The sequence below is a fragment of the Cydia amplana genome, chromosome 24, assembly GCF_948474715.1.
Source record: "Cydia amplana chromosome 24, ilCydAmpl1.1, whole genome shotgun sequence".
Lineage (NCBI taxonomy): Eukaryota > Metazoa > Arthropoda > Insecta > Lepidoptera > Tortricidae > Cydia > Cydia amplana.
In genome coordinates, this window is record NC_086092.1 from 697796 (window position 1) to 711854 (window position 14059).

Sequence of the window (14059 nt, forward strand, 5' to 3'; positions counted from 1 at the left end):
ATCACTCTTCCATATTAGTGCGACAGTGACAGTTGCGTTTCGATCGCTACGGAGCGTTAGCGATTGGCACGTTGGCTACGGGGCCTGATATATTCAATCACTTCGTTGTTTTGTTGATATGCTAAAGGGTTTCAGTGAGTGGGAAAAAATGAAACAAAAAATCGGTTTTAATATTTAAATGTAATTAAATATGATAGATACATATAATGTCTTATAACTATTTTTCTGTATACATAAAAACTGGATATTTTATAAATGCAACCTTAAGTTTACAATGACTATGTTAATTCGATAAAAATATGTACAATGCTCAAAAATCTCTGTTTTTCACAAATAAAATAAAAACTACATAACTGTTTAAAAAATCAAAAACAAAACTTCTTAAATCTATTTTAATTCAGTCTAAAGATTTCGTTGAAAGTAACAAAAAAACTATTGTGTCGATGGCCCGAAAAGGAAATATTTAAAATATCTTGACTTATTGTTAATAATTAAATAAAATATTATGTACAATCTTAGTATTTTCTTAACTATTCTTATCTAAGTACTCGTATTTTGAGAAGACTCAATACATTATAATATATTATAAAATATACGCATCGCGAAAGAAAAATTAAAACTTTGCTTATAGACGGCGTTTCATGTTCATTTCGTTGTAAATGCATCGAATTTAAGACTTTCTACTCTATTTGACAAGCAATAGCAAATCGTCCGCCTTTAAGTCATTATTCAGCTTCAGATTATTTGTTTTCTACACAAGTTTTATTATATACCATAAACAGGCTGGAGATGATCACAATGCCGTAATAAAAAAATTATTTTAACCCGCCGTATGCGGCCTGTCAGATTTGATAATTGGAAAAAATGACCTTGACATTTAAAACAATAGATTTAAATTCCCACGCACGGCACGCACGGATCCGTGTCTAAAGCATACGAGGGGTTAAGTTTCCAAGTGCTGTAAACTTGCACTAAGTACATTGTTTACCATGCGCTACTTTTCCGAGTATAAAAACTAGCGATTTTCTGTTAAACAGCTGTCTATTGTGTCTATATTTAATTCCTTGTAATTGTCACCATTCTCTAATTTTTAGGAAATATAAATGTCTATTTAACCTTTTGAACGCCAATGACCGATATATCCGCACCGTAGGTTCAACGCCAAAGACCGATTAATCGGTCACGGACCACAGCAACATACCTACGTGCATATTATGCATAAAGTTCAATTTCAGTTTTGACACTTCGGTGACGTGGCTTCAGCGTGACAGCTTTTGTGTTTGACACGGCGTCGAAAAGGTTAACCTCTAGCCCAGAGACCTATAAAAAGGTCTCCTCTTGCATTCTAATTTGAACTTTGTGTTGACAAAATAAAATTTCATATTGCTTGGCAAGGTTTGACGTATGGACGGCTAGAGGTTAAGGCCCTGGTCTCCTATTTTATGCTGTACGCGGCGTCAGCGTCAACGTTTTTGAACAAAAAAGACGCTGACGTCGACGTCTAAAACAGACCACAACAGTACATCTTTATAGTAAGCATCGTGACGCAGACGCTGTAAGCGGCCGATGGCGTTTATAGGAGACGGGCCTAAAGGATCAGTGTATTTGAAGCCAAGTGTTAGGCAAGTTGGCCAGCGACACTACAAGTACTAGGCGCGGTAGAAGGGCGGGCCGCGGCTCACCGTGTACGTGGATAAGGGAATGCCCTTGGTCCCGTAGATGGGTTCCGCGTTCTCGTACTCCACGTCGTAGTAGATGCCGGTTTGGTTCTGGGGAGACGAGTTTTTGTTAATGTAGTAGTAGTAATTGTGCACAATTAAAACAATATTAAATACATTACAATTAACATAACGAGCTGAGCAACAACAGGCGGCCTTATCGCTAAAAAGCGATCTCTCCCAGACAACCTCTAGTTAGTAGAATTTACCGTATGCAAGAAATAAATGGGTAGCAAGATAAATGTAAGAACAAGAGTAGGGAGGGAAAAAAACAGCGCAATAAAATATAAACAATGTAAGTTTTGCCTTAGCTTAGAACTAACTTTACAGTACATATGGGGCTACTTTTCCGCACTAGTGCGTAAAACAGCACTTTTCGTGCGTATGTCGAAATTTTAAAGTACCATATGTACTGTAAAACGTTGTTCGATACACGTGCGAATAGGTAATTCGCAACTCGTGTCGATTTAAAACACTCCCTTCGGTCGTGTTTTAATTTATCGCCACTCGTTTCGAATTTCCTCTTTTTCGCACTTGTATCGAAAATAACTATTTCATGGTTTATTACTAACTATAAGGTTTCCTAGTGGACTACGGAACCATAACAAGAAAGTTCTGAGACATAATTATCAATTTATCATTATGTAAATAGGTAAGTGAAAACTTCGGAGATATTTAGCTTCTTTAAAAACAATAGCTTCACTTTGAAATATCAATATGTCAAGAAGAGTTAATATGACCCCCCAAGTAAAGACTACTATTACGTGAAATCTCGGTCTCGTGAGGTGGGGACAAATGGGGTGTATTCCCTTGTTTTATTTGCCCTAATTTTTCCAAGCGATCTGGCTAATTTGTTCAAAAACATTCTGAGCCTGATTGTGTAGTAAAATGGCCAATGAAAATGTCACAGGATAAAAAACAGAAATGCTAGTACTCACGTGCAGGCTGCGCGCGCGCGACTTGGGGCGCGGCGCGTGCAGCAGGTCGGCGCGCTCCTGCGCGTGCGACGACGCTTCAGATGATGATGACTCCGTCGCCATGTGGTTCGTGTAGCCTGGTGCAGATACAGATACAGATCTTTATTGGTAAAATTAACTACATTTTACAAGTCATTCAATCGTTCTTAAAAATAACAAATTTATTAACAATTATAATTTAATATTATATTATAGATTTTTTGGATCAATGATCGTTTCGCATAGACTCTATGAATTCATCTATTGAATAGTATGCTTTTTCTATAAGTAACGATTTTAGCTTTTTGTTAAATATTGTGTCACTTTTAGCTTCCTTTATATAAGTCGGTACAGAGTTATAAAGAGTTGGTCCCATGATATTTAGTGACTTTCGTGACTTCGCGAGCCGGCATTTGGGAGCGATCAGAATAGGCAATCTGCATCAGACATTATTAGGGGTCAACATTAACTTCTTGACATTTAACGAACCCTGTAGTGTTTCATAACTCTTAGAACGCCACGCCCATCGCGCGCGGCGCGTCATCGTCAACCTTGTTGGAATGCACGAAGGTTGACGATGGGATATATGATGGGATTATTATGGGGCCGTGTCGTACAGCTGCGTTTCGTTTCGTGACCCACAAATGGCCTCGCCGGAAGATCAGCGCTGACTTCTGGGTTAGCATTATGCTGAGGCGGGACCATTTCGTGGTAAACTATGTATTTATATTATGTTTAATTTTCTCTGTTTGTTGTGTACTTGTGTATGTTATAGTTTATCACGAATAAATGCGATGATTATGATTATGATTATATAGCCGCGCGCGTCAGTTGACGTCTTTAGCGGTCAAAGGATTTAAATCAAAACGTATGAAAAACCTCAACCCGACTACGTAAATTACGTAGGTAACAAAAATGTTCAAGTAAGTATATAGCCTGCATATTCACCAGCGTCATAAAAACGAGTCCATTTGACACCTCTCTCACCAAAATCGGCTCAGTAGTTAATGCTACGATGGACACGACACGAACATACCTACATACATAAACTGCTAGAGACAAACCAAAGAAAGTCTGCAGCGCTAGATTAAAAGTAGTTTTTAAAAATCAGTATGCGACAACACCACAGAAAATGGATTAAATAGTCTTGATACTTGTGAAATTTCTACCATATTTACCGTCTATGAAAAAATGAAGCTGTATGCACAGCTTAATTTTTATGGTAAAATTTCATTCCAACAATAGATGTCACTATTAATATGTAGACATATACTAATATTGATAAATAATATTGGGAGAATGTGACATTTGGCTTCATCAAAATTAATAAGCTTTTGTAATATCCGCGACGGCGGTAAATAGGTACAGAGGGCCTACCGCGAACACCGAAGTTCTCAATATGCGAGCATCTTTCTCTTTTACTCCCGTTAAGGCGTAATTAGATTGACAGAGAAATTGCCCGCAATTTGCGAACTAGTTTTCGGAAAAACGAAATAAACCATTAAAACAATAAACATATATTAAAAATTAATTTTAGCTTTAACTAGTAGGTACCCATGCCGTGAGCATAAGCATGGAGGTTGTGGGTTCGAGCTCAAAACCCGGCTAGTACCAATGAGTTTCTCGAAATGTTAGAGGAAGTTCATAAGTATGCCTATACCTATTAGGTGTGTTCAATTTGCTGTGAAACCTTAGTCTAAACCAATATTATATTATCTAAGTAGGTACATATGGTGAAGTATTAAGATGATTCATTCCACTTACCCGTCATCAACTCCAAATTTTGTAAACATTGTCGTTTTTCAGCTTGAATCGCCTCGTGCTGACTTTTTACAAGTGTAAAATTATTCGTCATGCGGAAAAGTAACTCCCGCACGCCGGTTTTGTAAGGTTTCACCATGTTTATTCCGTTCATCACAAAACACAATGAATATTTAAACGATTTTGACAAACACATACATAGTGCATGACGTTTACTGACTGCTTAAAAAACATTGCCATATGTAGTTTTTTAATTCGATGTCAAATTATTGCGCTGCAGACTTTCTTTGGTTTGTCCTTAGTCATAACAGTTTCCGTATCTTGTTGGATAAAAAAATTACGAAAGTTATTTGTAAGTGGATTGAACTTTTACTCACCATAGAGGTTGTGGTGCGAGCCCGCGGTGTTGGCGCGCGACGCCATTGTGTTCAGCGTGCCCGAGTGGTGCAGGCCCAATCTGTAGACAACATACCATTTGAGACAACAGTTCATAGTTCTGTAGGCAACAAACCATGTGAGACAACAATTCATAGTTCTGTAGGCAACAAACCATGTGAGACAACAATTTATAGTTCTGTAGTCAACAAACCATGTGAGACAACAATTCATAGTTCTGTAGGCAACAAACCATGTGAGATAACAATTTATAGTTCTGTAGGCAACAAACCATGTGAGACAACAATTCATAGTTCTGTAGTCAACAAACCATGTGAGACAACAATTTATAGTTCTGTAGGCAACAAACCATGTGAGACAACAATTCATAGTTCTGTAGGCAACAAACCATGTGAGACAACAATTTATAGTTCTGTAGTCAACAAACCATGTGAGACAACAATTTATAGTTCTGTAGGCAACAAACCATGTGAGACAACAATTCATATTTCTGTAGGCAACAAACCATGTGAGACAACGATTCATAGTTCTGTAGGCAACAAACCATGTGAGACAACAATTCATAGTTTTGTAGGGAAAACAAGGTTGAAGGGCCAGCGTCACCAGCTGATGACTTAGATATATATAAATGTACCAAAATTATGACTTAATCACTTGACGGTTAATTGCTTCACACTTGGCTACACCTTTTAAACTCTTAGCGCCACTTGCACCATTCGACTAACCTTAGGTTAACCGGTGAAACCTGTAGTTGCCAGGGTTACCAGTACATTTTGGCACTGGGTTAACGGTTTAACCGCTTAACCCCGGGTCAGTGGGATGGTGCAAGTGACGCTTAACAACGTGGGACTTAGTTTATATTTAGTATATTAGTACAGTACCTGGGCATGGGCACGGGCGGCAGCGTGGGGTAGCCGCCGAACATGGCCGACGACGGCCGAGTCGCCATCGTCTGGTTCTCCGTCTGGAAACACACCAATTACTTTAACATAATAGCCCAGTAAGGCCCATAAATATATACCTTACAAATGAATATAAGTAGGTACATATTATATAATTTATATAACATCATAAATAGATTATTTATATATAAATAGATTCATTAGAAGTAAACATTACTAGTGTACCTATTCCCATTTGTCCCCGCCCCACGTGTCCGCCCGCCAACCGCCGCCATACAATCCGACAAGATATTGTAGAAATTTAAAAATCAATCTAAAGCTTTGGATTCCTCCGAAAACGGTGCCGTCATATTACGGCCGCTATATAGCGTTGACTGATGTCACTAGAACGTAGTCTATGTAAACAAGATGGCGCGGTTTCCTAGACGGCGTTACGTTACGTTGATTGTCAACGTAAAGCTTTGGATTCCTCCGAAAACGGTGCCGTCATATTACGGCCGCTATATAGCGTTGACTGACGTCACTAGAACGTTGTCTATGTAAACAAGATGGCGCGGTTTCCTAGACGGCGTTACGTTACGTTGACTGTCAACGTAACGTAAGATGACGGCCGTCATGACGGTGTCGATAGTTTCGTGAACGTTTTATTAGATAGCGGTGACGCCATTTTGAATAAATGACACGAGATTTGAATAAATGATTCCGTACTACGATTATTTTCCTCTTCTGATGATATTTCATCCTCCAAGTAAATTATAGATGATCAAGCAAATCTTGTCAGTAGGAAAAGGCGCGAAATTCAAATTTTCTATGGGAGGTTATCCCATCGCGCCTACATTTTTCAAATTTGCCGCTTTGACCTTGGTGGATGACGGTGTGTTATGACGCCGTGGTACTTTCTACATGTCGTCACCGTAAAGACGGCCGTCTTTTGCGGCCGCTATATGACGGCCGCTATATGACGGCACCGTTTTCGGAGGAATCCAAAGCTTAAGGGATGACACTCAATGTTGCCACTTTAAAATTTCTTGTCGGACTCAGGGCCGGATCTAGGGTAGAGCGAGTGGAGCGACCGCTGTAGGCGCGGGATGGCAAGGGGGGCGCCAAAATGGCAAATGAGAAAAAAAATGTTTTAAAAGACGCGAGAGTGGCGAGGGGGGGTGGAAAATACGCTTGAAAACTTCAGCGAAGAGCGCCAAAACCCGATTTCGCTCTACCCTGATCAAGGGCTCGGGCCGGCACTGGTCGGACTATACCTACATGAGGCGGGGACAAATGGGAATACACCACATTACTACACATTACCGCGTAGTGGTTAGACTGGGCCATCGCCTCGGCGATCTGCGCCCAACGCATTCGTTCCTCCAGCGTCACCTATACACAAAATACAGTTGATGTAGGTATTTGTATGGTAATGTTTTATGAGAAATAATAAATAACACAAAGTAAATGTAAATTAAAATATCTGGGCTGGGTTTGAACCAGCATTTTCAGTTTTCAAATGCTTTAAATCCAACTTCGACCACCATCTAAAGTCTGTGCGGAAAGAAGAGTCGTGGAACGAAATATTTTTATCCCAAAATAAACTTAACGGTGGGGCAAAATGTATCAAGGTACTTAACAAAAAATAAATAAATTTAATATTATAGGGACATTCTTACACAAATTGACTAAGTCCCACGGTAAGCTCAAGTAGGCTTGTGTTGTGGGTACCTACTCAGACAACGATAAATATAATATAATTAAATACATAGAAAACACCCAAGACTCAGGAACGAATACCTGTGCTCATCACACAAATAAATGCCCTTACCGGGATTTGAACCCAGGACCATCGGCTTCACACGCAGGGTCACACCCACTAGGCCAGACTGGCCGTCAAAAAAATAGGCGCTTTAAGTATAACAGTGGGGCAAAATGAATCAGCAGAATGTCGAAGTTAGGACAAAATGAATCAAAGAAACAATAAATAAATAAATATTGGGGGACATCTTACACAGATCAACCTAGCCCCAAACTAAGCAAAGCTTGTACTATGGGTACTAGGCGACGATATACATACTTATATAGATAAATACATACTTATATACATAGAAAACATCCATGACTCCGGAACAAATATTAGTGTTCATCACACAAATAAATGCCCTTACCGGGATTGGAACCCAGGACCATCGGTTTAGCAGGCAGGGTCACTACCCAACTAGGCCAGACCGGCCGTCAAAAAAATAGGCGCTTTAAGTATAACAGTGGGGCAAAATGAATCAGCAGAATGTCGAAGTTAGGGCAAAATGAATCAAAGAAACAATGCCACAGAATAACTAATAGTTGACAATGCGACTGTAATGAGTGTAAAATAACCTGGTACGGCGGGCCGCCTACTGGTGGCGCCTTGATGGTGTTGACTCCCTGCATGTAGCTGAACACCGGCGACCCCGTGCCCACCGCCTTCTGCTCACGGGACCATTTGCGACTGTAACACGATTCATACAATTAATATCTGGGAGACCGAGCTTTGCTTGGAAAACATATAAAAACTCGAAAATGCGCGTTTTCCTAACCTAAGACCTAGCTAGAAGGATTTTTTGTCCCCGAAAACCCCCATATAGCAAATTTCATCGAAATCGTTAGAGCCGTCCCCGAGATCCCCGAAATATATAGACATATAAATAAATAAATATACAAGAATTGCTCGTTTAAAGGTGTAAAATAAGATAATAATAATAATGAATGTTTGGGGAAAATGTAAAATCAATTTAACCTAACCCCATACTGAATAGAATAGAATTCCTTATTGCGAAACCATGGTACATTTAGTTGTTACAGTAAAAGGTCGTGAGAACACATGGCACCCTGTTAGGGCATTTCAAATAACTGTAAGGGGTACCGGGCGACTATATATACACAAGATAAATAATAAAACATTATACACGGAAACAATGATGCTTATGGTCTAATACCTCCAACTGAGAAGTGCAGCCAACGTTGCAGCGATGACTAGTGCAGCGGCCAGGGACGCGCCGACCGCCACGCCCACCACCTCGCCGTCCACCTCGCACGTGGAGCCGTAGTATCCCGACGAACAGCTGCAAGAAATGGTTTCTTTTAACAACTCTTCTAAAAACTTTACTTCACTTTTAAATTTATTCTAAGCTTAATAGTTTCTGCTTGTAAAAAAATAAATTAGTATGGGTAGGACATCGTAACTGGTGAATTTCCAATATCACTTGGACTCCGATAGCCGTTTAAGTGTAACGCTCTTACGGTAGATGTCGTTAAGGGTCCCCTAGACCCATAATATGGTGGAAAGATTTGCTTTGGCTATGGGTGAGGTCTTGGTGGCTCAGATGGCAGAGCGCTGGAATATCGATCCAGAGGCCGTGAGTTCAAGTCTCACCCAAGACAGTAATTTTTCCACTTTTAAATTTATTCTAAGCTTAATTCTTACAGTTTTGTAAACATTAAAAAATAATCGATCTTGGCGATCGCTTTACCAATTATATTAGGAATAAAAGGACCAATTCAATTTACATTTAACAGCGAATATTACACTTACTTCCAAGTATTGTTCGTTAAATTAATTACGTTTCGCGGCAGTTTCGCCCGAGAATAGTTTTGAAATTATATTATTCCTCTCTGTCCCCGCTTATGTCATGTAAGTCGGGGACAGGCGAGAATATTGAGTTGCTATTACCTGCAAGTAGGGCGTCGGTTGGCGTAGTGACAGGTGCCCCTCTCGTTACAGTGGCTGCTGCCGCACGCGCGGCAATCTCTTCCAGCTAACTGTCCTGATTCTTGAGCGTCTAGAGTCGTGTCTGGGCATGAGCACCTGAAACAGATGAATAGTTGCCTAAACTAAATATCAGACTGACAGTATTTTGCTAGCTTGAGCAACAAATACCTATTTAAACACCGAATGTTTCACATTTATCGGTAATTATGGTAGGGGAAAACTGAATCAGTTAATGTTGCGGCAAAAAAGTTTCGTTTTGGATAAAATCCTGTGATTATTGCGACTTAGGTTGTAAATAAATTATTTTAGGATGCAACAGGAAAAGCGCAAAGGTGATGAGTTTGTCTTACCGGAAGCCTCCCCAGGTGTTGATGCAATGAGCTAGCTGGTGACAGTCGTTGTACTCTGGAGATGCGCATTCATCTAGATCTGAAATAAACAAAAATATATTGAATCATTTTGTAACCAATTATCTAGCCGCAATATAATGTAATTATTATTAATTGTGAAGCCGCGGTCCTGGGTTCGAATCCCAGTAAGGGCATTTATTTGTGTGACGAGCACAGATATTTGTTCCTGAGTCATGGTTGTTTTCTATGTATTTAAGTATTTGTATATTATATCTATCGTTGTCTGAGTACCCACAACACAAGCCTTCTTGAGCTTACCGTGGTGCTTAGTCAATTTGTGTAAAAATGACTATTAATATTTATTAATTAATTTATTTATTTATTTATCTAGATTCTAAGTACATCCACCCACAGAGCAGAAGCCCCCACGTTGTTAGACCGGCGCCCACTGCTGGACATCTCTGACTCCGACACCTGTAGGATAAGTGGTAGATGTACCTTTAAGTGGAGCCACAGCACCGGCGAGATGATCCACCCACAGAGCAGAAGCCCCCACGTTGTTAGACCGGCGCCCACTGCTGGGCATCTCTCCTGACTCCGACATCTGTGGGATAAGTGGTAGATGTACCTTTAAGTGGAGCCACAGCACCGGCGAGGTGATCTACCCACAGAGCAGAAGCCCCGACGTTATTAGACCGGCGCCGCAGGACGCCCAGCACTTGCTTGTGGATCTCGGCGCCCACGGCTGGTCGTAGCATCTCTCCTGACTCCGACATCTGTGGGGTAAGTTACTATTATTGTGTTATAATTATTACTAGCACGCTTGTAGAATTGGACGAAGCTAAATCTGCACGGACTTTACAATGACAAGTCAAGACGTTCGCTGATCTAAGGGGCATGATTAATCCTTGGACGTTTGCTAATCAGTGGGGCACGATGAATCCCTGAAAGTTCTCTAATCAGTGGGGCATGATTAATCCTTGGACGTTTGCTAATCAGTGGGGCACGATAAATCCCTGGAAGTTCACTAATCAGTGGGGCATGATTAATCCTTGGACGTTTGCTAATCAGTGGGGCACGATGAATCCCTGGAAGTTCTCTAATCAGTGGGGCATGATTAATCCTTGGACGTTTGCTAATCAGTGGGGCACGATGAATCCCTGGAAGTTCACTAATCAGTGGGGCATGATTAATCCTTGGACTTTTGCTAATCAGTGGGGCACGATGAATCCCTGGAAGTTCTCTAATCAGTGGGGCATGATTAATCCTTGGACGTTTGCTAATCAGTGGGGCACGATGAATCCCTGGAAGTTCACTAATCAGTGGGGCATGATTAATCCTTGGACGTTTGCTAATCAGTGGGGCACGATAAATCCCTGGAAGTTCTCTAATCAGTGGGTCATGATTAATCATTGGACGTTTGCTAATCAGTGGGGCACGATGAATCCCCGGAAGTTCACTAATTGGTGGGGCATGATTAATCCTTGGACGTTTGCTAATCAGTGGGGCACGATGAATCCCTGGAAATTCTCTAGTGGGGCATGATTAATCCTTGGACGTTTGCTAATCAGTAGGGCACGATGAATCCCTGGAAGTTATCTAATCAGTGGGGCATGATTAATACTTGGACGTTTGCTAATCAGTGGGGCACGATGAATCCCTGGACGTTTGCTAATCAGTGGCGTACGATGAATTCATTTATTAAACTTAAGAAGAATGTTGCAGATTAAAGAAGACAGCAAGCTGAAAATTTTGCTAGGTTTCGTGGAGAAGCTGGGGTTGTTAGACAGCGCTACTTCGTTTTTCACGCAAAATAGGCACATGCAGTGGTTGTCGAATTGCAGAAATGTCCACTAAAACTAACTAAGTAACTAAGTAATTACTTTGTTCAAAAGTGCACGAACAAGATACAACCAGTGACGTAATCTGTAGGGCACGATGAATCAATCCATAAACATCTTCAAACTTACCAATATAGTGTAGTTAACGTAGACGCCCGAGCCAAGCTCACGGTGCACCGAGTTTATAGACCCGCTCACGAACTCGTCAGAGAACGGTGTCATTGAGAATGCAGAGTCGATCTGTGGGGCAAAATTAATCAATTTTACAAGACAATATTTCCAGAGGTTCAAAAAATACAGAATACTGTAAAATGGGGTGAGTAGGGGCAAAACTGACATTCAAACCTCGATAACATTTTATTTTTACATATGCAAACTGAATGGTGTTTATAATAAGTGTTCCGGACGTTTGTATTTTAGTTTATATTTTATTTTGGGTAGTTCAATTTCATAACTTTGACGATAAACAGGAAATCCCACCTCACCCCGTAGTCCCTCGTAATTGGGGTGAGATGGGATTTCATACAAAGGTGATTTTGGAAGATTGTTGAATCGATTTTTTTTATTATGAGTAGCTATAGCTACATTTTAAATTGGAATACATTATTTTTGTAGCAGTAGCCTTAAAACCCATCTCACCCCCCTTTCATCCCTTCTTTCCCCATTCATAACCCAACTCTCCCCGCGAACCCTACTCACCCCATTTTACGGTATTTAAGTGTTTTTATTTTTCTGGTTGTACACACCTAAATATTCTGTCATTTTGAATATATTTACAATTAAATTAGCATAAGAAATACTTACAGCTCTAAGTGCCTCGTAGCTCAACTGTTGATACAGCTCGGAATCCTTGTCCGTCAACTTGTTATCCCATGTCATCTGAAAATCAATAGTTTTCGGTTTTATGGGATACGTAGAGTTGTCGTTAGTTAGTGTCAATCATATAATCGATCCTTTCTATAGCTATTACAAAGTGTACGAGGTCATTGGGATCTTGAACCGTCTATTACACTTAAACGGCTTAACTGCTTTAGATGACATAGAAATAGGTTTTATGTTGGAAATCATCCCTTGGAGGGTCGGAACTCCTAGTGTAAATTTAATTAGATAGCGTGATGTGTGTACGCGTTTGCGTTAAGTCTCATCTTGTATGGAATTTTGAGCAGCGCGCCAAGCGGGATATTTTGGTAACTCATAATCCCATACACAAACACGTACGTCACGACACGCTATCGAATGAAATTTACACTAGGGTGCAGAATTTACTATGGGAGTGGGATATGAAAATACTAGTTTTAAGCAGACAAAGTCGCAGGCACAGCCTAGAATAAAATAGATATATACCGGCTTATCATATAGTCGGTCTACCCTCAGGTTCAGTACGAGGGAGACCACACGCCGGCACGGGTCGCGGTGCGTGCGCCGCGCGTAGCCCGGCCGGCATTGGCAGCTGGATATACCTGGGGCAACAAATGGGGCACAATGAATCAGACTTATCTACAACCATCCTTTCTATAGTTCGTGTTTTTTAGCATTAGAAAGAAGGTAAGCGATCTTGACATGTCTTTTAATTGAAAAACGCTTTTTAAAAATCAGTAACTTATATTTATGAAAGCGGAAGAATATAAATGATCGTATTAGATTCATAATTGTTACATATTTGCCGTAACTTATTTTTAAAATGTGTTTTTCAATTAAAAGACACATCAAGATTGTTTACCTTTTTTCTAATGCTAAAAAGAACGAACTATAGGTACCTATGTTATTAATGTTACCTGTATCTCTTTGGAGTTGTACCGGCAGTATGCTTGAATTTAACTTTAAGTCACCCCTTAGTGCACCCTTGTATCTTCCAATCCTTAAGGGAAGCGGGTATCAACAATTTTTACGCCAAATAAAGAAAACCTGCTGATTGGCCAAAGTCAACTAACCTGCTTCCGTCCTGCACTTCTCATTCTGCGCCTGGTCACACGTGGCGTCGTCGCCAACTATACACGTGTCTATCCTGAAAACAAATGGGTATTTATTATGAATCACTAATCTACGTACCTAAGAATGACTCACGTTAGATCGGACTGTGTCCGGACCGGAGCTTTCGGAGCTTCATTTTCTATCATCTGTCATAGAAAAGTAAGCGCCGGAAGCTCCGGCCCGGATACGGTCCGGCCTAACGTGAGTCATCCTAAATACTTACAGCTACACCTCACGAAAGGCCTTTTGTCTCGCGTGAGATTTTTGAAAACTGCGTTGGTGCTGCTGAAAGTCACAGGTTGCGGATTCGAACCCCAGCGTACAGCGTGTACTTATAGGGTTAAGTTTCATCGTAGCTTCGTTAGTGTGGTAAACAAACCTGACTGTAGCCTGTGGGCGCGGTCTCGGGCGGTAAGCTGGTGGTCGCCGTG

The 14059-nt window shown here is 40.6% G+C and overlaps 1 protein-coding gene across 1 annotated transcript in view; it reads right to left on the reverse strand.

Annotated features, from left to right (window-relative positions):
• Positions 1-1627: 1627 nt before the first annotated feature.
• Positions 1628-14059, reverse strand: part of LOC134659170 (uncharacterized) — a 43236-nt gene continuing 30804 nt past the window's right edge. Inside the window, exons 8-21 of the mRNA XM_063514802.1 lie at positions 13589-13662; positions 13002-13117; positions 12462-12536; positions 11787-11897; positions 10445-10592; positions 9817-9895; positions 9428-9562; positions 8694-8819; positions 8095-8206; positions 7039-7107; positions 5713-5795; positions 4813-4892; positions 2657-2772; positions 1628-1769 (exon numbers count right to left, since the gene is read on the reverse strand). Coding sequence (XP_063370872.1) covers positions 1650-1769; positions 2657-2772; positions 4813-4892; positions 5713-5795; positions 7039-7107; positions 8095-8206; positions 8694-8819; positions 9428-9562; positions 9817-9895; positions 10445-10592; positions 11787-11897; positions 12462-12536; positions 13002-13117; positions 13589-13662 — 1444 coding nt within the window. The 3' untranslated portion in view covers positions 1628-1649. The remainder of the gene's footprint in view (positions 1770-2656; positions 2773-4812; positions 4893-5712; positions 5796-7038; positions 7108-8094; positions 8207-8693; positions 8820-9427; positions 9563-9816; positions 9896-10444; positions 10593-11786; positions 11898-12461; positions 12537-13001; positions 13118-13588; positions 13663-14059) is intronic.